Source organism: Thalassophryne amazonica, chromosome 10, assembly GCF_902500255.1.
Source record: "Thalassophryne amazonica chromosome 10, fThaAma1.1, whole genome shotgun sequence".
Lineage (NCBI taxonomy): Eukaryota > Metazoa > Chordata > Actinopteri > Batrachoidiformes > Batrachoididae > Thalassophryne > Thalassophryne amazonica.
Window position 1 is genome coordinate 76,066,386 of NC_047112.1, and position 22,947 is coordinate 76,089,332.

General features: G+C 45.1%; 1 protein-coding gene across 1 annotated transcript in view; it reads right to left on the reverse strand.

Moving 5' to 3' along the window:
• tm6sf2 (transmembrane 6 superfamily member 2) overlaps window positions 1-22,947 on the reverse strand; it is a 43,852-nt gene that overhangs the window by 15,789 nt on the left and 5,116 nt on the right. Inside the window, exons 3-8 of the mRNA XM_034180847.1 lie at window positions 12,556-12,659; window positions 9,974-10,071; window positions 9,216-9,319; window positions 6,582-6,664; window positions 6,046-6,170; window positions 4,853-4,954 (exon numbers count right to left, since the gene is read on the reverse strand). Of these exons, the coding sequence (XP_034036738.1) occupies window positions 4,853-4,954; window positions 6,046-6,170; window positions 6,582-6,664; window positions 9,216-9,319; window positions 9,974-10,071; window positions 12,556-12,659 (616 nt within the window). The remainder of the gene's footprint in view (window positions 1-4,852; window positions 4,955-6,045; window positions 6,171-6,581; window positions 6,665-9,215; window positions 9,320-9,973; window positions 10,072-12,555; window positions 12,660-22,947) is intronic.

Below are 22,947 nucleotides of genomic sequence, written 5' to 3' on the forward strand. Positions count from 1 at the left end.
ACTTTTTTTCCATTCAGAATTTTTTCAGAAGCTGTTAGAGACAGGCACCTGGAAACCATTCGAAAAATTTATCTGGCTTTCGGTGAAAATTTTACGGGCTTCACAGAGAATAAGGTCTGTTAGTACAGCTTTAAGGACCCCTTTAAGGACGCTCGGCGCGCCACGCTCCGAGCTGCGACGATGCGGCACAAGCCACCTGACCATTTCTAAACGGATGGCTCTGTGGATACGAGACCGTCGTGTGCTCTTTCTCTGGTTATCACAAGAGCTGGACATCAGCCATTTTCCGGTAGATTTCACTTTTAACAAGAGATTTTGTCATGGAAAGCCGCGCAGAGGCTTCGCGTGTCACGACCGATTCGCTTTGGAAGCGAGACAAAGGAACACCTCCGTTTCGGCGTGTTAGAGGACAAGTTTGGACATGTCTATCTCGGCTTTCAATGCTTACCAGTCCAGTAAGTATCAGTGAAATTGTGGAGAGCTGGACATGTCCAAACTTGTCCTCTGACACGCCGAAATGGAGGTGTTCCTTTGTCTTGCTTCCAAAGCAAATCGGTCGTGACGCGCGAATCCTCCGCGCGGCTTTCCATGACAAAATCTCTTGTTAAAAGTGAAATCTGCTGGAAAATGGTTGATGTCCAGCTCTTGTGATAACCAGAGAAAGAGCACACGACGGTCTCGTATCCACAGAGCCATCCGTTTAGAAACCAATCACCTCAACAGGTGGGTTGCTCATGAGCTTCTCCCCTGATCAATAATGAAATCACCTGCTGAGGTGATTGGTAGTAAGGAAAACCTGCAGTGTCTCTGCTCTTTATAGCACATGATTGCCCACCCCTGATTTACTTACAGACTGTCTAATGCCACGTTCACACCGGGCGCAATCAGACGCTACAAATTCACGGGAGTCGCGTGGCGACGGACGCGCCTCCTTCGCCCGGTGTGTCGCTCTGCTTTTGCTGCAAAAATTCGCCCCAGTGCGTCATCAAATAGGAGGAGCTTCCATTCCGCTCGCCAACTCCTGTTGTCAGTAAAGTTAACATGACGGACCTTGATCACACGGAGCGAGTTGTTGTGGAAAGCTAACAAACGTCATGAGACGTTCCCAATTCAGGGAGTATCATTATTTGCTGCAGGAGCTGCGTCTGGATGACGGCTGCTTTCAGCGGTCCTTCCGCCTCTGCAGGACGCAGTTTGTGGACCTCCTGTCCCGTTCAGCGCGCACATGTAAACAATAAAAAAAAAAAGAAACTCTCCTGCCTGCTGTGGGGCTGCTGCTCGCTCTTCCCCCAAAAACTCTGTCATAATTGTGTTTAGAAACCAGTCACCATTTGTTTTATTATACATCTGTGTATTTAATTAATAAAATATTCTCCACAGACCATTCACTCGCGCGCGCACGTAAAAACAAAAGAAAGAAACTCTGCTGCTTGCTGCAGCGCTGCTCCTCGCTCTTTCCCCAAAAAACTCTGTCATAATTGTGTTTAGAACCCAGTCACTATTTGTTTTATTATACATCTGTGTAGTTAATTAATAACATATTCTCCACAGATGATTCGCTCACGTGCGCATGTAAAAAAAAAAAAGAAGGAAACTCCGCTGCTTGCTGCGGGGCTGCTCCTCGCTCTTTCCCAAAAAACTCTGTCATAATTGTGTTTAGAAACCAGTCACTATTTGTTTTATTATACATCTGTGTAGTTAATTAATAAAATATTCTCCACAGACGATTCGCTCGCACGCGCACGTAAAAACAAAAGAAAGAAACTCCGCTGCTTGCTGCGGGGCTGCTCCTCGCTCTTTCCCAAAAAACTCTGTCATAATTGTGTTTCGAAACCAGTCACCATTTGCTTTATTATACATCTGTGAAGTTAATAAGTAAAATAATCTCCATGGATGATTCGCTCGTGCACGCACGTAAAGTAAAAAGAAAAAGAAACTCCGCTCCCCGCTGCTGTGGGGCTGCTGCTCGCTCCAAAATCTCTGTCATAATTGTGAAATAAAAGACAAAAGAGACATACGTCCTGCTCACAGGCTGCTACCAGATACAGGACATGTTCACATCTTCAGTCAAACTCCAGACGTCTCCACGTCACTACATATTCAGTCCCTGATTGGTCATCGTGGCACGAAGAGACAAAAAAGTTCAGATTTTTCAAATTGGAGAGGAGGGCAACGCGATGTGATGCGACGCAATATCGCGCCACAAATGCGCCAATCGCTCAAAATCACTTCACTTGTGTCGCTTCACTTGCGTCCATCGCATCGCGCTGCGTGACTTGGCGCCAAAATGCATCGTTCCATAGGGATTAAATGGCAACCTGTCACTGCTGTCGCTCATGTCGCACTCGGTGTGAATGCAGCATAAGAATTATGTCCTCTGGGTTTTTCAGTGTGAGATTTTGGTATTTTTTTTTATTTGCATGTTAGCAGTGTTTGCATTGATCAGCAGATATGGCAACTTGGTGAGGTTAGGTTCCCTGATGGTGCCATGGTTACCATGGTTACATGCTGGTCATGCTTTGTTATACCTGCACTCAAACCCGCCACCCAGTCTGCAAAAATATGCATCAATCAAACACTTGACCCAAAGGTAGCCTGTTAGCCCTAACTTCATTGGGAACTCTGAGATGGGGGCATGTTGGGGTTTCTGATTATGTTGGACTTGCCCACACATCATCTCTTTGCCCATTTTGGGATTGACTGGAAATTGGGCAGAGTTAGGCACTGTCAAGGTGGCAGCATTTGGAGCCACACCATTTGAACTACAAACACACTCTTCAGAAAACCAACAGAAGACAGCATAGAGAGTTTGTTCTATATACATAAAGTCTATGTGTACAAGCTTTTCTGGACCTTGTTTTTATAGCTGGATCAGCCATGAGTGCATGCCTCGTGCATGTGAGTACTGCCCTGTAAAACTATTACTCACTCACTCAATCACTCATCTTCAACCGCTTATCTGGGATCAGGTTGCTGGAGCAATAGCTCCAGCAGGGGACTCCAAACTTCCCTTAACCAGGCCACATTGACCACCTCTGACTGGTGGATCCCGAGGCGTTCCCAGGCCAGTGTAGAGATATAATCTCTCCACCTAGTCCTGGGTCTTCCCCGGGTTCTCCTCCCAGATGGACATGCCTGGAACACCACCGCTAGGGAGGCATCCAGACAGCATCCTTGCCACATGCCCGAACCACCTCAGCTGGCTCCTTTCAACATGAAGGAGGAGCGGCTCTACTCCAAGCTCCTCATGGATGACTGAGCTTCTCACCGTATCTCTAAGGGAGACACCAGCCGCCCTCCTAAGAAAAGCCATTTTCGGCCACCCACGATCTAGTTCTTTTGGTCATGACCCAACCCTCATGACCATAGGTGAGAGTAGGAATGAAAATTGTCCAGTAGATCGAGATCTTTGCCTTTTGGTTCAGCTCCCTTTTCATCACAACAGTACAGCAGAGTGAATGCAATGCCGCCCCTGCTGCGCCAATTCTCCGGCCAATCTCATGCTCCATTGTCCCCTCACTCGTGAACAAAACCCTGAGGTACTTGTACTCCTTCACTTGGGGTAAGACCCCATTCCCTACCTGGAGTAGGCAATCCATCAGTTTCGTGCTGAGAACCATGGCCTCAGATTTAGAGGTGCTGACCCTCATCCTAGCTGCTTCACACTCGGCTGTGAACCAGCCCAGTGAGTGTTGGAGGTCACAGGCTGATGAAGCCAACAGGACCACATCATCTGCAAAAAGCAGTGATGAGACTATTGAAACCATTATCCCTACCCATATTTATAAAGAGACAATAGTGACTGCACACATACCTCATCAATTGACATAATTTACTAAAGCAGGGGTGGCCAAGTTCGGTCCTCGAGAGCCACCTTCCTGACACTCTTAGTTGTCTCCCTGCACCAATACACCTGAATCCAATGAAAGGCTCATTAAAAGTCTGCTAATGAGTCTTTCATTGGATTCAGGTGTGTTGGAGCAGGGAGACAACTAAGAGTGTCAGGAACGTGGCTCTCGAGGACCGAATTTGGCCACCCCTGTACTAAAGGTTCAGTTGTGCTTTTGTGTGTTTAGCACTGCTTTCAGTTTTTGGCTTTACAATATGTTGCTGAAAAAAAAATTAAGGGTGGTGGCTGGGGATGAGTGGCTGAAGGTAAGTCGGTGTTTGGTCTGACATGCTGGTGCTTTAGTGTGACATCTAGTGGCACTAAACTATTTATAATGTCACCTGTACATAGTTCATTTAACAAAAAATTGTTTGCAAAATCAAAGTACAGCACATACAGTAATGTATGAATCCTTTAAGGTGTAGTTCATTATGGAGGTCTTGCGTTCTGTGCATCACATTGGTCCATTCAGATTTTTATTATACCTATTTCTAACACCGGTTAGCAATAGAAGGGCAACAACCTGTGTAGTTGAATGGAAGAAAAGTTGTTGTTCTGCATATGACATTAATCTGCATCTGTGAGTGTAGGTGGTCCTCTAGCCTGAAGATATCGCCCTTTTGGTGGTTGTTGGCAAGACTGACACTCAAGCCAACATAAAACGTGGTCAGAAGTCCGTAAAAAAAAAAAAAAAAAAAAAAAGATCTCTTGTTTCTGCACTCTATGGGAGGAACTCTGCTGCTGCCTTCCATCAGAGGATGGCACACATTTTATGAAGGGGGGTACATTTGCCATTATGTGACCGGTGGGATACTAATGCATTGTCCACTGCACGGTGGTGCCCAGGTCCAAACTTGAGTCAGATCACAGTTCATTGTTCCTTCCTTTGCAGACTAAAAAGCTAACATTAAGTTTTTGCTCTAAACTCTGTCCATAAGATAAATTTAACTGTTAGTTACACACCAAACCTCTGAGGACAGTGAAAACGATGGCAGCTAATAGGAGCAGCACCAGAATCAGATCTAAGGGGCGCCAGATCAGCCTCATCGTCTGAGCGTGTTGAGCCTGTGGGCAGATTAAAAACATAGCACAGAGCATTATAAAAGTCATAGTTTTATCATTATGGTCTCACGCTGAGACCGAGCTCAATCCAAAAGACTATGGTGTTTTTTTTTATCACAATATTCCAAGGTAAATTTGCAAGATCATTTACACAATGTCTTCACCCATTAACTGTTACAGCCAACAGAGAATAAACATGTTTTAAATTTAGATTTGATATATTCAGTGGAATTTGAGTGTTTAATCTCAACATGCAATTATCCCACAAAAAGAAGCAGGACAACAGATAGACCTGTGGCCAGCTGTCCTCTTTTTAACCTTTGGAACACGGCAGCAAACACACAATGCTTATTTTGGATTTCTCTACACTTATAGTGTGAACACCCCATCAAAAATTGCAATTCAAAGTGGGCAAATACTACACAAATGTATAAATTAATAAACTGTACAATGAATACAAACATGAATCATCTAAGGACCGTGTATTTGCTACATGTTGTCCTGATTACACTCGCCAAAAGCTTACACTCTAATTGTCATGATCTGGACTTTTGGTATCATGTTTGGTTCTGCTTAGTTTAGTTTTGATTGTCTTTTCAGTGTGTGATTTCTCTTGCTGGGGTTTTCCTGCTTGGGCTTTGTCTTTTCCTGTTTCTCTTGTCTGTCTTTTTTCTGCTTGGTGGTGGGTGGTGCACACTGTTTGGGCCACACCCTATTCTGGAGCTTTCCATACACCTGTTTCTAATCTGTAGCTCATCACCAGGATGCATATAAGCTTCACTGGTTGCACTAGCTCTCCGCCAGATCGTTGTGCCTTGCGCCATCGGTTCAAGCGTTGTTCCTTGTGTTTTCCTCGTCTTGCCTGCTTCCTAGTGTTTTTTGGCCTCCTGCCTGTTTTTTCAACCACGCCTTTTGCCTGATGTTCTGGATTTGTTTGCTGATATTGGACTGCCTTTTTGTGTATCAGACCCTGCTGATTTATTCAGTAAAAAATCCTAAAAAAAAAAAAAAAACAGAGCTGCCTTGCTGAGTCCTGCATTTGTGTCCAGATGTCTTTGTCCATTACGGTTTTACCGCTGTGGTGCAGCACTTACATTGTATCCACCAATCAATGGTCTGTCCTTGGGCCTGGTGAACAGTGTGATGGCTCCCCAAATAGGCACGAAGAGAAAAAAAAAGTTGAGCCAGAAGGCCGGGCGGATGTCTGACCCATATTTGCCTGCCAAGTAATAATAATAAAGAAAATAAACTATCACTCATCCATTCAGATAAAAACCCAATCTGTGAATATAATTCAAAAGTGAAATTTTGCAGTAAAACCACTTTAGAATACTTGAAGCAAACTGAAGTATACTGATACGACTGTGATAACACGATAGAGAGAAAACACACTGCCTGATCCTGATCTTCAAACATTTTTTTGTGTAGTTTGAAATTGAAAACAAGCAATGCTTTAAGCCTTTTTTTTCTACTTTGTTCTTTGGGCTGTGATGGCAAGAGAGGCATGAGGTGGCTGAGTATACTGTTGGCAGACTGAACGGTGACCCTGATGCTACACGGTGATGCAGATGCTCACTTGATTAAAACTTGCCATCAAGGGACAGGTAGAGCAGGAATAGATGAGCTTTACCTGCCACTATGCCAGCAATAAATACACTCATGTTGGCACACAAAGAGCCAGCCCAGAACAAGCCAAGGGTACAGTAGGCTCTCCTAGGAGAAGAAAAAAAAAGGTCATGTAATATATATATTACATGTAATATATTGCTCATGTAATATATGTAATACATTTTTTAGGATAGCAATGAAAGTCTGAAGAAATGTGCCCTACTCCGGCTGTTTTTGTAATGTACTGGTTGACATATACACCAATAAGCCATAATATTATGACCACCCGCCAAATATTGTCTAGGTCCCCCTTTTGCCACCAAAACAGCCTTGACCCATTGAGGCATGGACCCTGCTAGACCTTTTGATCAAAAACCAACTTTAACTTCATCAGTAATTTGTGCTACAGTGGCCTTTCTTTTAGATGGAACCACACAGGCCAGCTTTTGCTCCATACACACACATCAATAAGCCTTCACCGCCCTTGCCCCTGTCAAAATACTTTTGGTAGATACAGACCACTACAGACCAAGAACATCCCACAGGAGCTGTAGTTTGAGAGATGTTCCTGCCTAGTCATCCAGCCATCACAATTTAGACTTTAAGCTTCCTCATTTTTCCTGCTTCCAACACATCGATTTTGTGCACAAAATGTTAACTTGGTGCCTGGTCTTAGGTTGCTAATGAAATGTTGTGCCGCTAACCATAGATGGAGGGCCAATAATCAACCATAGGGCCTGGAATATCATCATATTATAATCAGTATTATCACTTACACTACACACACATAAAAACCATGCTGAACAATGCGACATGGCAACTGACAATCCGACTGAAGGTAGCCTGAAGTCAGAGTGGTGACAGCATAGCAACAGCGTGATCTGCTTTGATTGGTTGCTTGAAACAAATGATCCAAGATGGCAGAATGTGCTCACTGTCAGTTGTCTTTCTATATAGATCTCATAAGTTTAGCTTTTTTCTCTGATATTTTGTAAATGTCCTTGAGAAAGAAATACTTTTAAACCTAAAAACTTTTATATACTTAAAAACCTAAAAACTGAAAAAGAGCAGAATCAGTGGGCCGAAAAAAAAAACTACACCTAAGGTATGTTTTAACAGCAGTAAATCAACAGAAAAACAGAAATTACTAAGGTGATCACCAGCTGCTAGCCCTAAGCTTCACTCACAGACCCAAAGATAAAGACCTTTTCCGTTGCTAATAAAATTACTTGAAAAACATAGGAAGCATAGTACCATAGTATGCCAGTATGCTAGCCATACGAGAGGGAGAAAGATGCATCTTAAGTCTGGAGTTGAAAGTCTCTACAGAATTTGACTGTTTTATGAATGCAGGGGATCATTCCACAAAACTGGTGCAAAATAAGAGAAAGCTCTGTGACCCGCAGACTTTTTATTCACTCTAGGGACACAAAGTAGTCCTGCACCCTGAGAATGCAGAGCCCAGGCTAATGAAATGTATATGAGGGCTAAACAGGGATTTTCCAATCCGTGAGTAATTTTATAGGTTAATAGCAGATTATACCTCTGAGGTGACTTACAAGACATCTTACCAAGACGTTAGCAAGCTAACTCATGATGTAGGACCATCACACACGTTTCACTTAAACAAATCAATTGAGCGTTGGTTCTGTCAAGCGGGTGAGAGGTATGGCATGTGCTTTTGCTACTGCTGAACGGGGTACAGCCAAAATATAGATCAGTGCAATAACACCACAGTATCAAAACAGACTCTTTTCTAAACCAAAGTAGTGGGCAAATAATGATATTATCAACCCACCTTTCATTATCGGCCTTCCTTTGGTGAGTCATAATGGAGTATCAGCATCCATGCAAAGTAATGGTACCTTCCACAGGATGTCCTAGTAAATGATAACTAGTGTGTTGCCCATGGGGATCCATTGGCTCTAGATTGGGTAGTCTTTATAAAATAGGTAGCTGTCATTTTTCAAGGGTGGTAATAAATTATGCAAAATTTCTATAGTGATTTGGAATGGTATGTGAGTCCAGAATGTAGATTATCAACATTCAGTGATCACTGTTCTTACGCATTATCTGTAATTTCTCCAAAAATATTAGTCCTATCAACTTTCTATTTTTGCGGCGTTCATCCGCATTCATGACCCAAAATACAACTGCAAACCAAACAGCAATGTCAGCTCTCCCCAGTTTCTCTGTGATCAAAGCCATACACATGCACACACGCATACACACACAGAGAGGCCACTTGGCTTTTAATATATAGATAATCAATGTTATTTACTTCACCTGTCAGTGATTTAGTGCCAGTCAGTTTGTTTATGGCAGATGTAGCTCACTGTAAACAGTCCTATACAAATTTAACAACGCCACTACCAACATATGTTGTGAGTAATTACAAAATGCTCAAACACATTAATGACACTACATAAATTTAGATGAGGAAACAAAACACAGTTTGAGTTCACTTGGTGTTATAGTTCTGGTGCCATACTGACACTTGTGTATTTTATCTTCAGCACTTTGTGGTAAGAGAGATTTCTGTCATACAACAAAACTGCTAAAACTAATTGAGAGCATTCAGAAGCTTGTTTGTGAATGTTTTACTATGAGAAAGGTTATTTTAAAAAGTGAACTTTTCTTCATGTCCAACACTCACCTGTCTGTAATCCTGCTGATCATCATCAGGTACATAATAAAGTGTGCTATTCCATCCCAGTAACACATCATGATGGCGTAGGGTGTTCCCAGGTAAGGCTCTCCCTGAAACATAGGTTGCACATAAAGTTTACAGGATAACGTGCAACTTTGTGTGCTCAGAATTATGTTGCCAGACAGTACAGATTTATGAAATTATATGCTATATTTACATATTCTATTCATGTTCAACTGGTCTCACATACGATAGTTGTTTAGATAGGAAAAGCAAAGTGTGATAATTTGATATAATGAGTGTGGTCTGATGTAAGTCCTGTGTAGGCTCGTTGGCGATACACCTAAAGACCAAGTCAGTTACAAGAGCATATGCTTCCAGTGGCACTCGTAACAAACAGGAATAAAAACATTTAAATTTAATTTAATCTTTATTTAACCAGGTTAGTCCCATTGAAATAGAGATCTCTTTTGCAAAGGAGACCTGAACAGTTATAAAGTTTCCAGTTCCCCTAACCTGCATGTCTTTAGATGTGGGAGGAAACCGGAGCACCCAGAGGAAACCCACACAAACACAGGGAAAACATGCAAACATGCAACATTACCTCCTTGGTTACAATAATTTTTTTTTTTTTTTTTTGCATGTTGTATTTGCACACTAACAAAATAGAGTGCCCACCTGCATGTCAGCTCAGTTAAAGACAGACAAATATGTCCATTAATGAGACTTTGTTATGTTATTAATATAAGAACAGAAAGACGTACTTTTTTCTGGTAGAATTCCATGAAGCCATAAATAATGCCATCGTATTCCAAAGCACTCGTCAGATCAATAATGCAGGTAAAGGAAAATTCAGCAAACACTGAAACAGAAATGACATATCAACATGAGGACAAAAACATCTGCTCCATCTGACATAGAACATGAAAGGAAACAAAAAATTTTTTTGATTTGTAAAATTTGTAACCATCATGCATTGTTTCAGCTGCACAGACCAGATACAAAATTTGGTAACACTTTACTTGAAGGTATCATCATAATGACATGAGACTGTCATAACTGTTACATGACACAGTAATGAATGTTTCATAACCATTTCTGACTGTTGTCATTAAGTGTCATCCGATTTTTGTAATGACATGTTGACATTTGTGTGTGTGTGTGTGTGGGGGGGGGGGGGGGGGGGGGGTTGTCTTGATTGTGACAACTTGACATTAATCAAAGTGACATTTCCAGAAAATGTTTTTTCTGGTACTGTGACTCACCTTTAGTCACTGAGGTTTCAACAGTGGCTCCACTTTGTCGAAAATTGTTTTGTTTTTTTGTTTTTACATAAAACAAATGCCAGGCAGTGGATACATGGGTGAGGCTATCGTTAGCTCTTTGAGTTGTGTGCCTTGCCATCATACTACTTACAATGATGAGGAAAGAGAGTGAATAGGTCAGTGAGTGCCTCCAGTGGCCACCTCTGGTAGTACCATCCCGGATGAAACAGAAAAGCTACAGACTGTTATATGTCTAAAAGATTTAATTACATTACGTGAAGTACATGTGCAGACATTTAGCGCTGTACAGGCCACAAGAAGCAGTTTGCTGAATTGTTTGTACCGAGTACAATAACAGTAAATAACCCATTAACTTCTGCTTGCTAATATGGTGTTTGCATTATACACAAATAATACAGAGTTTAAATTAATCGTGCTGAATGTGCATGAAGCAGCAGCACCACATTTCCAAAATAAATGTAACTCATAGACTGGTGCAACTTATATATTTTTTTTTTTCTTCCTCATGAAGGATTTTTAGACGAACGTGGCTAATACTGTGGTGCAACTTACACCCCGGAAAATACAGTATGCATCCTTCACACAACCTTTTAACAACTGCACTTTTTATGTTTATAGAAAGAAGCATGTACACACAGCATGGATACATTTATTTTTCTCTATCCTGTGTCTGGCATCCAGGATTATGAGGATTATCTTGAAATCACAGTTTTACCTTTATGGTTGTCCTGCATAGGAAGTGCATTGCCTTGGGCACTCACTATTGTTATAACACCTCTGTTCTGTCCCACTGACAGGCTCTGACATGGCTTTGTGGGAGGATATTTGGCTAAAAACACACAAAATCTTCCCCCGCCAAAGAGTCTAAATTGTTTAAAATTTTTCACTCGATTTAATAGAAAGTTGCCCTGTCTACTAAAATATAAACCCATGGTCATCACCATAAAGTGAATAGAGATGTGTATGATCACCATTTTCAGATGGCGTGCCATCTGATTCAAAGACAGTCTCGAATAGCCTTGGCAATAGACTTAGTACATCAAATACTAAACCCCGAATGTTCAGTTAAGGTAATACGTTTGCATGAGCATTCACTACAAACTTTTATGCTATAATTTTTTTAACCCAGTTCAGCCTACAACGTTTCTATGGCATTTACTTCAGGGCCTTGCAATAGCCACTCCATCACTCCAACACTGTTAAAAAAAAAGATATGTTAACACCATTTCACTCAGTCACCTTGTTCCTGAGTTTGAGTAAAGTTACATCAATGTAAGAGCCATGTGTGTGCACTTTTCTTTGACATAACACAGTCATATGAATAAGATGACTGAGTTAAGTAGGTTAAACAAATGCTTTTTTAAAGCCTCAGTAGACCTGTTTAACGCAAAAGGACTGGTGTATAGGCACTTATAGCCTTTATCGAGGTAACAGATATCTATCTATCCATCTATCTATTGATTTGTTTCACAACTTTAGAGAAATGTTTGGAATTGTTGTCTTGTTGGAATACCCCATTCCTGATCTCTTGAGGTACTGCTTGAGAAATGCCAGACGGTGCGTCTTCTTATTGGAGTAAATAAATGACACATTTCTATCTGATGCCTCCAGCATCACCAGTTCTTTACAGTATAAATGTTAACTACAGTGGTGTACTACATGTTAACTATAGTAAAAAAGTTGGGTTCTTTCATTTCCAAAGCCTCAGTCTGGTGAGCAGCAGAACTACTGCTGCTTGTCTGAATAATTATTTATTTTTTTTTTTTAATCTAGTAATTGGCTTGACTTTTAGTATAACACGGTGGTGACATGAAATGTGTGGGTTGAGGAAAACTGAGGTTTTTAGCCAAGATGTATGTAAACCTATGGCCACATAGGTAATTCTGATCCCCCAGATGGGGACGACCAGTCACCCGACAGAAACGTATCGGCTAAGCTTTGCTCAAAAACAGCAGCTTTCATCATACAGTATGTGGTGAAATCACATGAAACACAATCCATTCTTGTGAGCAGCAGCTGTTGCAACTAATATGAGGAATATGTTTAAGTATATTCATTACCAAAGAATAAGGCGTCTTTTGGAGGGTTGCCTCGGGTGATCAGGAAGTAGAAGAGAAACACAAGCACCAACACAGCAACACCGATTGCCAAGATCACGTAGGGCCTGAGGATGAAGAGTAAAGTACGTACATATATGAAAAACAACACCAAAGTCTCACTGCATGTTCAGAAAGCAATCTACCAATGATTTTCTGCTTCATTCTCTTTACTAATTAGTTTCACCCGAGGAAGTTGTGCCAGTCTTCTCTGCTGTGCTAAATTAGTAAATGATGATGAATGGGAAGCCACGCAGAATGAAAATGATGCATCACCCCGAGTCACCACCAGGAGATAATGTTGACGTGCGAGGGAAAGCTGGTGACATTATATCCACACTGAACATAGAAAGTGAAAATGTGGTGCTCTTCTTAAATTAGCAACTCAAAAATACAGCCAGTTCTGTGCGATCAAAACAATTAGCTGTAATCAAGAGGATTTGGATTCTCATATGAATGATATGAAAGTTTAGATATTGCGGTTATCAGCGGTGGGCACAGTTCAGCTAATCAGCTAACAGCTAATTAGCAATGCTAACTTTTTCAATTGCAGATTAGCTTTTCAACTAACTTTGAAAACCATTAGCAGACCAATTAGGTTCCACAAAAATGAGTTCTGCTATCTTTATGTCAGCTAATGTTTTTTGAATAATGCTTAATGGTCATAAATGCTTTTAAACCCTAAAATCGTATGTGCATTCCTGTTGGAGGTCACACAACAAGTGAAATAGACATATGGTACAAAAGCAAAGTAAAAGCATGAATTATATTGATGATAAAATTATTTTCTATGTGTCTTTTCATTTCTTTATATTTGTAGTAGCTTTAAGACTTTCTGTACTATGAATAAACTGTATGGTCATAAGTATTTATGTACATTTTGGTCATCGTATGAGCGTGGCGTGCTAAAATATTTTGGTAGCTTCCATGTTTATGCTTAAACATTAAAATTTTTGTTCTTCGGGTCAATTTTTCAAGGTTTTAGATGCAAAAAAACAAGGCAAAGCTAAATTTTATATTACAAATGAGCAGTTAATGGTTATTGATAGCTTCGGTTAAGGGTGATTCTTGTAACTACGGGCACTATTGGCCTTGTAAATGTAATTTCCACCACACCATTGCCTTACAATATAAAACGCCTTGGGGCAACTGTTTGTTGTGATTTGGCGCTATATACATGTGCTCTGATGTCACTGTTTATCTCCATAGAAACTACCCAAACAATCTTTCATACAAACTGTTTAAAGGGACATTACAGTGTTGTGGTGGAAATTACGGCAATAGTGTGGGACAACTACATTTTGTTTAAAAAATCACAACAGTTGTATGACATTGAATACCCCAATTATGTTTTGATTATTTTACTGATATTTTACTCAGAGATATTTTAAAACATTAGAAAAAACGTTTCTTTACCATTCATTTTTATCATTGAAGATCAAAAGTCTGGTTGTGGGACAAGCACAAAACGGCAATATTTGCATATAATGATGCTGAAAAAAGGTGAAAAAGTCATCACAGACTACTAGAACAAATTTCTTAACACACTTTCATTGTAAAGATAACTATAAAAGTGTGAAATTTCCCCTTTTTTCTGTTTTTCATACAATATGATCAAAGGACATAAGTGCCTGTAGTCTAAGAATCACCCTTAAATGTTTTAGCAGTTTATTCGTTTAGCATTATCACAATTAACTTTTCAGTTAGCGGATTAGCAATTATCAAAGTCGACTTTTAAATAGCTCTACCCACCGCTGGTGGTTATTCACAATATCAACTGGACCAAATTATTGATAACATGGATATTAAATAAAGCCTTATCACAATATTTCTGAAGAAATACACAGAACCCAAAATGCTGTACGTTACTTTACCTTTGTTGGTCAATATAAAAAAATGTGTTTAAGAATTTACAGTAATTCTACTGAAATATAGTTCAGTCTTATCAGTCTTTCTTGCCTGTGTTGCCAAACCAACCTATGGCGGTGTTTTCTCATGGTCCTAATTTGAAAGATAACCTTGTTAATCCTCATTTGCCTTGTTTTAAAAAACTTTCTCAGTGTTAAGGGCTGTTTAGTCAGATGGTAATTATAAATGTGGTCCTTGTGCAGACTGGAACAGTGTGTTCTCACGCCTGTAAACAGATCTCTGCTGAAACTGTTGTCACATGTACCCAAAGGTGTTATTTACATGCTGTCCTGCCCTGTGGTAACGCTTGTGTTGGTAAGAGTAAAACTGATTTACGAACATGGATTTCTGGGAGGGGTTTTTTTCTGAGGCTAACAATCTCCACCCTTAATTACACTACTGTGTAGAAAGTTACTTTGTTAGATAGAAAAGAAAACTGCAACAGCTTTTTGCTGAGATGGAAGGATGTCCAACATCTCAGACTATAGCTACTCTTGGACCTACTGTAATGTTAATCTTGGTTTAAGAACTTTAATGTGATTTCATTTTAACCATGATTTTTGATTTTTTTTTTAATTATTATTATTATTTTACATTTGATTTGGTCAATGCCGTGAATTCTGTTTGTATTTGTGGATTAACTGCTATATTGACACCTACAGTACTTGTCTAAGATGTTACTGTGCCTCCTCTTATATTAGCAGGCAAGCTTTAAATATGGGGTTAAATTTGTCTCATTAATACCTGCAAATTATGCACAGAGTGTGATCTACAAATAGTCCTTGATTTGCACATGTTTTGCGCTCCACAAACACAAATTTCTGATTTGTAACTTGTGTTGTTTTTTGTTTTTTTTACAAATAAATGTGTATTTGTAAATATATAATTTTGCCATTTGTAAAAACAATCATTTTGCTCAATTATGCTATATTGAGACATTCTGAGCACAAAACTGCTCAGAGGGTCACAAATATCTAAGTCGCTATTCACACTCCCATCCAGTAGATAGCAGTGCTGTTATATGCATTTTGATGGGCAAACTCCAGGCAAGCTGCCATGTGCCTTTTACTACGGAGTGGCTTCCATCTGGCCACTCTACCATACAGACCTGATTGGTGGATTGCTGCAGAGATGGTTGTCCTTCTGGAAGGTTCTCCTCTCTCCACAGAGGAATGCTGAAGCTCTGACAGAGTGACCATCACGTTCTTGGTCATCTCCCTGACTAAGGCCCTTCTCCCCTGTTCACTCAGTTTAGATGGGCGGCCAGGAAGAGTTCTGGTGGAGCCAAATGTCTTCCATTTACGGATGATGGAGGTCACTGTGCTCACTGGGACCTTCAGAGCAGCAGAAATGTTTCTGTACCCTTCCCAAATTTGTGCCTCAAGACAATCCTGTCTCGGAGGTCTACAGACAATTCCTTTGACTTCATGGTTGGTTTGTACTCTGACTGTCAACTGTGGGGACCTTATATGTAGACAGATGTGCACCTTTCCAAACCATTTCCAATCAACTGAATTTACCCCAGGTGGACTCCAGTTAAGCTGTAGAAACATCTCAAGGGTGATCAGTGGAAACAGGAGGCACCTGAGCTCAATTTTGAGCTTCATGGCAAAGGCTGTATGTAATTTTTAATTTTTTTTATTTTTAATTAAATTTGCAATCATCTAGAAAAAACTTTTTCATATTTTCATTATGGGGTATTGTTTGTAGAATTTTTAGGAAAAACTGGATTTCATCCATTTTGTAATAAGGCTGTAACATAATAACGTGGAAAAAGTAAAGCGCTGTGAATACTTTCTGGATGCACTATAACTCGACTTAATATAGCTAGAAATGGGTGCATTTGAACAACTTCTACAGTTAATTGTACCTATTTTGTGTAAATTAAAATCCATGCAGTACCGTAGAAATTACACACTTTCTACAGTTCTGTTGCCCTGCCACCAAATAATAATGACCCAGCCTAACCTCACCAAGAAATAACCTGTCAAGCTGCCACTGTTAGTTTATGTTGTGTTTATAAAGTACTATTTGTGACCCTGCCTTTTTTCTTTATTATTTTGCCCAAAAATGCACGCACCATTTGTATTGAGCCTTATCTAGTTTTTGGTGCACCTATGATAAAATGCTATATACATTTTGTTTCTTTTTTCTTTTTTTCTTGTGAATGAATGGTTGCACCTGGTCGAGTGAGTAATGTTTTTCAGACCTGACGTATGACCTGAGAAATACCATTTGTAAAGTCTGAGTTTCACAAGTTCCACCTAAGCCTTAGTCATGTCATGGTCTGCCTCCCTGTCCTGTTTTTAACCTTGTCTGTAGTTTGTGAGTTTTTCCCCCAGATGCTGCACTCAGAACCGAGACACACCTGCTGCACATCACCGCTCATCTCCGCCACACACCTGCCGTGCATGAGAGGTTCATCAGGGGTGGGCTGCTAAAACCCAGGCTCTCCTCCGCTCTCCTAGTTCCTGGTCTCGGGTCTGTGTGTCCTACCTGGTCCCCGCCTCTGAACCTCTCAAGTTCTCAGTTTGTTTGCATGACTGGCTTGGGAACCTGCAGCTCCCTATTTTTCCACTGCCATGAGCGGACTGACTCTCCACTCTGCAGGCACCCCCAGCGCAGCAGCATTATTTCCCTTCTCATAAATAAATATCTTTTCATTCACACCAGCTCTGTTTCCTTGCTCCCAGCATTTGGGTCCATAGCCTGAACCAGTCCGGTCCCATCTGGACCTTAACCATAAGAAGTCATTTCTTTAAACTTTTTACATCTAAGCTGCGGCCACAAAGTGTGTGTTGTGTGGGCCGCTGAAGAGGAGGTACTGCTGGCCCACCACCACCAGAGGGCGCCCTGCCTGGAGTGCGGGCTCCAGGCACCAGAGGGCGCTGCCGCATCATGGGAGTAGCCTGGGTGACAGCTGTCACCCATCACCAGACACAGCTGTTCCACTCAGCACAGAGGTATATCAGGAGGACGGCGTCTCCACCTCAGTGCCGAGATATCGCCTAAGACTAAGGTAGTATTCTCTGCATTTATATATCGCATAACCAGCTAAACCCGTTAAACCTTTTCAGGACTGGTGACTACAGATAGCTTCATTGTTTGGATAAGTACTCACCTTCCTGCTGTTCTTTGACAAGAGGTGGAGGCGGCTTCTCCCCTCTCCGTTACTGGGTGCGGTCATCCACGCCTGTGTGTTGTTGCTCTCTCCTGCCAGCAGTACCGGATCCGACGAGCGGAGGCAGTGGCCACCTGGGAATTCGGGACTTGGCGGTTCCAGTATTTCCAGGGTTCGGTGGCAGAGGAGATCTGGGTGGTTCCGGTTCGACTGAGACGGACGTCTCCTACCTTCGAGCCTGCCCACACGACACCAGCGGATTCGACCCCAAATTGTGTTTGTTATATTAATTGTGCTTGTTTCACAGAAGTAAATCTTGTTATTTACCTTCTCCATTGTCCGTTCATTGCGCCCCCTGTTGTGGGTCCGTGTTCCTACACTTTCACAACAGGATATCTCGGCCAGCGTCATGGATCCCGAGGGGCGTCAACCGGCTGTTGAACGGCCAATGGAAGACCAAGGCGCGGCGGAGGCTTCGGGAGGGGTAATCGGTGAGTTGCAGCGGATCCTCACCGCTTTCACCTCTCGGATCGATTTAATGACCGAGCAGCACGTTCTCCTAAACCGCAGGGTGGAGGCCCTCCCGCACAAGTGGAGGCACGCCCTTCGGGCGCCGCTGCGGCTCTCCCTCCCGAGGACCCTGCGCGCGAAAGTGACGTTCCACTGGTCGTTCAACGGTCCCTCCCTCCGTCCCCTGAAGCATACATAAGCCCTCCAGAACCGTACGGAGGCTGTGTGGAGACGTGCGCGGACTTTCTTATGCAGTGTTCGCTCGTCTTCGCTCAGCGTCCCGTGATGTACGCGACTGATGCTAGCAAAGTAGCTTATGTGATAAATCTGCTTCGCGGGGAGGCACGCGCTTGGGCTACAGCGCTCTGGGAGCAGAACTCACGGCTCCTTCATACATACGATGGGTTTGTACGGGAGCTCAGAATGGTGTTTGATCATCCCAACAGAGGAGAGTCCGCTTCAACCGCACTACTGTCCATACGACAGGGGCGTCGGAGCGCAGCTGCCTATGCAGTCGCCTTCCGCATCGCGGCTGCGAGATCCAGCTGGAATAGCACTGCCCTCCGCGCTGCCTTTGTAAACGGACTGTCTCTGGTCCTAAAAGAGCACCTGGTGGCTAAGGACGAACCGCGGGATTTAGATGGGCTCATCGATCTAGTCATACGACTCGACAACCGGTTAGAAGAACGCCGTCGGGAACGAGGCGAAGGGCGTGGCCAGGCACGCGTCGTCCCTCTCCCTTCCGGGTCCGATCGAGCTCCGCCCTCCCCACGCTCCTCTGTCTCTGCGCTCCGTGCGCCTATGGCTCCCCCTGCTGACGAAGCTATGGACACGAGCAGGGCAACATTTAGGGCACCTGGAGCACAAAGGAGGTGGGCCCACGGAGCTTGTTATGTTTGTGGCTCGAGTGAGCATCTCGCAAACGACTGCCCCGAGCGGTTAAACTCCAACGCCCGCCCCTAGAGACTGGGCCAGGGGTGGGCCAAAACATTCACGTGGGACACACCCACATTGCTACACGACTCCCAGTCACGATCCTTTATGAGGATTCAACCCTGAAGGCCCCAGCACTGGTGGACACGGGCTCTGAGGGGAATCTGCTTGACAGTAGATGGGCCAGGGAGATAGGGCTCCCTCTGGTGGCTCTTACCTCGCCTGTGCAGGTTCGGGCGCTAGATGGCTCCCTACTCCCACCAATCACACATAAGACACCTCCAGTAACTCTGGTGGTGTCAGGTAACCACCGGGAGGTGATCGAGTTCTTCGTGACTCAGGCCACCTCCCGTGTGGTTTTGGGGTTTCCATGGATGCTAAAGCACAATCCCCGGATCGATTGGCCGTCCGGGGTAGTGGTTCAGTGGAGCGAAACCTGCCATCGGGAGTGTCTAGGTTCCTCGGTTCCTCCCGGCTCCCAAGCTAAGGAGGAGGTCCGAGTCCCGCCCAATCTGAAGGCGGTGCCAGCGGAGTACCATGACCTCGCTGACGTGTTCAGCAAGGATCTGGCTCTCACGCTTCCTCCCCACCGCCCATACGATTGTGCCATTGATTTGGTTCCAGGCAGTGAGTTTCCGTCCAGTAGGCTGTACAACCTCTCACGGCCGGAGCGTGAATCAATGGAGACCTACATCCGGGACTCATTAGCTGCCGGGTTGATCCGGAATTCCACCTCTCCGATGGGTGCTGGTTTCTTTTTTGTGGGTAAAAAGGATGGCGGGCTTCGTCCATGCATTGACTATAGGGGGTTGAACGAAATCACGGTTCGCAATCGATACCCGTTGCCCCTGTTGGATTCGGTGTTCACCCCCTTGCATGGAGCCAATATCTTCACCAAACTTGATCTTAGGAATGCGTATCATTTGGTTCGGATCCGGAAGGGAGACGAATGGAAGACGGCATTTAACACCCCGTTGGGTCATTTTGAGTACCTGGTCATGCCGTTCGGTCTCACTAACGCTCCCGCGACCTTCCAAGCGTTGGTAAACGATGTCCTGCGGGACTTCCTGCACCGGTTCGTCTTCGTGTATCTGGACGATATACTCATCTTTTCCCCGGATCCTGAGACTCATGTCCGGCATGTCCGTCAGGTTCTGCAGCGGTTGTTGGAGAACTGCCTGTTTGTGAAGGGCGAGAAGTGTGAGTTCCACCGCACTTCTTTGTCCTTCCTGGGGTTTATAATCGCCTCTAACTCCGTCGCCCCGGATCCGGCCAAGGTTGCGGCGGTGAGAGATTGGCCCCAACCTACAAGCCGTAGGAAGCTGCAACAGTTCCTCGGTTTTGCAGATTTCTACAGGAGGTTCATCAAGGGCTATAGTCAGGTAGTTAGCCCCCTGACAGCCCTGACCTCTCCAAAAGTTCCCTTCACCTGGTCGGATCGGTGCGAGGCCGCGTTCAAGGAGTTGAAACGGCGCTTCTCATCTGCACCAGTTCTGGTGCAGCCCGATCCTAGCCGCCAGTTAGTGGTTGAAGTGGATGCCTCGGACTCAGGGATAGGAGCGGTGCTCTCCCAGAGCGGGAAGACCGATAAGGTCCTTCACCCGTGTGCCTATTTTTCTCGCAGGTTGACCCCCGCTGAACGGAACTATGACGTCGGCAATCGGGAACTCCTTGCTGTGAAAGAGGCCCTCGAAGAGTGGAGACATCTGTTGGAGGGAACAGCCGTGCCATTCACGGTTTTCACTGACCATCGGAACCTGGAGTATATCAGGACCGCCAAGCGACTGAACCCCAGGCAAGCCCGCTGGTCACTGTTCTTTGGCCGTTTTGACTTCCGGATTACCTACCGTCCCGGGACCAAGAATCAGAGATCGGATGCATTGTCCCGGGTGCACGAAGATGAGGTCAAAACGGAACCGTCGGATCCCCCGGATCCCATCATCCCGGAGTCCGCTATCGTGGCCGCCCTCACCTGGGACGTGGAGAAGACCGTCCGGGAGGCCCTGACCCGTGTCCCGGACCCCGGAAACGGACCAAAAAACAGACTATACGTCCCACCAGAGGCTAGGGCTGCAGTCCTGGACTTCTGTCACGGTTCTAAGCTCTCCTGTCACCCAGGGGTGCGAAGGACCGTGGCAGTCGTCCGGCAACGCTTCTGGTGGGCATCCCTGGAGGCCGACGTCCGGGACTACGTCCAGGCCTGTACCACCTGCGCCAGGGGCAAGGCCGACCACAGGAAGACCTCAGGGCAGCTACAGCCACTGCCCGTGCCTCATCGCCCCTGGTCCCACATCGGCCTGGACTTCGTCACGGGTCTTCCGCCGTCCCAGGGAAACACCGTCATCTTCACGATAGTGGACCGTTTCTCCAAGGCGGCCCACTTCGTGGCCCTCCCGAAGCTCCCTACGGCCCAGGAGACAGCGGACCTCCTGGTCCACCACGTCGTCCGTCTGCATGGCATACCATCAGACATCGTCTCCGATCGCGGTCCCCAGTTCACCTCACACGTCTGGAGGAGCTTCTGCCGGGAACTGGGGGCCACGGTCAGCCTCTCGTCTGGGTACCACCCCCAGACCAACAGGCAGGCAGAGCGGGCGAATCAAGAACTGGAGCAGACACTTCGCTGTGTGACAGCCGCGCACCCGACGGCCTGGAGTACCCACCTGGCCTGGATCGAGTACGCCCACAACAGCCAAGTGTCATCAGCCACCGGCCTCTCCCCGTTTGAGGTGTGCTTGGGGTATCAGCCCCCCTTGTTTCCGGTGGTTGAGGGAGAGGTCGGTGTGCCCTTGGTCCAGGCCCACCTACGGAAGTGCCGTCGGGTGTGGCGTGCCGCCCGCTCTGCCTTGTTGCAGGCCCGGACGAGGGCGAAGAAACATGCAGACCGGCGGCGAGCCCCGGCCCCCAAGTATCGTCCTGGGCAGGAGGTCTGGTTGTCCACCAAGGACATTCCTCTACAGGTCGACTCACCAAAACTCCAGGAACGGTACATCGGACCGTATAAGATCCTCAAGGTCGTCAACCCCGCCGCAGTGAGGCTCCAGCTTCCGGCCTCACTGCGGATACATCCAGTTTTTCATGTTTCCCGGATTAAGCCCCTTCACACCTCACCCCTCTGCACCCCGGGTCCGGCGCCGCCTCCTGCCCGGATCATTGATGGAGCGCCGGCTTGGACTGTCCGCCGGCTCCTTGATGTCCGTCGGATGGGCCGGGGTTTTCAGTAACTGGTGGACTGGGAGGGGTACGGACCCGAGGAGCGCTCCTGGGTGAAGAAGGGTTTCATCCTGGACCCGGCCCTCCTGGCCGACTTCTACCGTCGCCATCCGGACAAGCCCGGTCGTGCGCCAGGAGGCGCCCGTTGAGGGGGGGGTCCTGTTGTGTGGGCCGCTGAAGAGGAGGTACTGCTGGCCCACCACCACCAGAGGGCGCCCTGCCTGGAGTGCGGGCTCCAGGCACCAGAGGGCGCTGCCGCATCATGGGAGTAGCCTGGGTGACAGCTGTCACCCATCACCAGACACAGCTGTTCCACTCAGCACAGAGGTATATCAGGAGGACGGCGTCTCCACCTCAGTGCCGAGATATCGCCTAAGACTAAGGTAGTATTCTCTGCATTTATATATCGCATAACCAGCTAAACCCGTTAAATCTTTTCAGGACTGGTGACTACAGATAGCTTCATTGTTTGGATAAGTACTCACCTTCCTGCTGTTCTTTGACAAGAGGTGGAGGCGGCTTCTCCCCTCTCCGTTACTGGGTGCGGTCATCCACGCCTGTGTGTTGTTGCTCTCTCCTGCCAGCAGTACCGGATCCGACGAGCGGAGGCAGTGGCCACCTGGGAATTCGGGACTTGGCGGTTCCAGTATTTCCAGGGTTCGGTGGCAGAG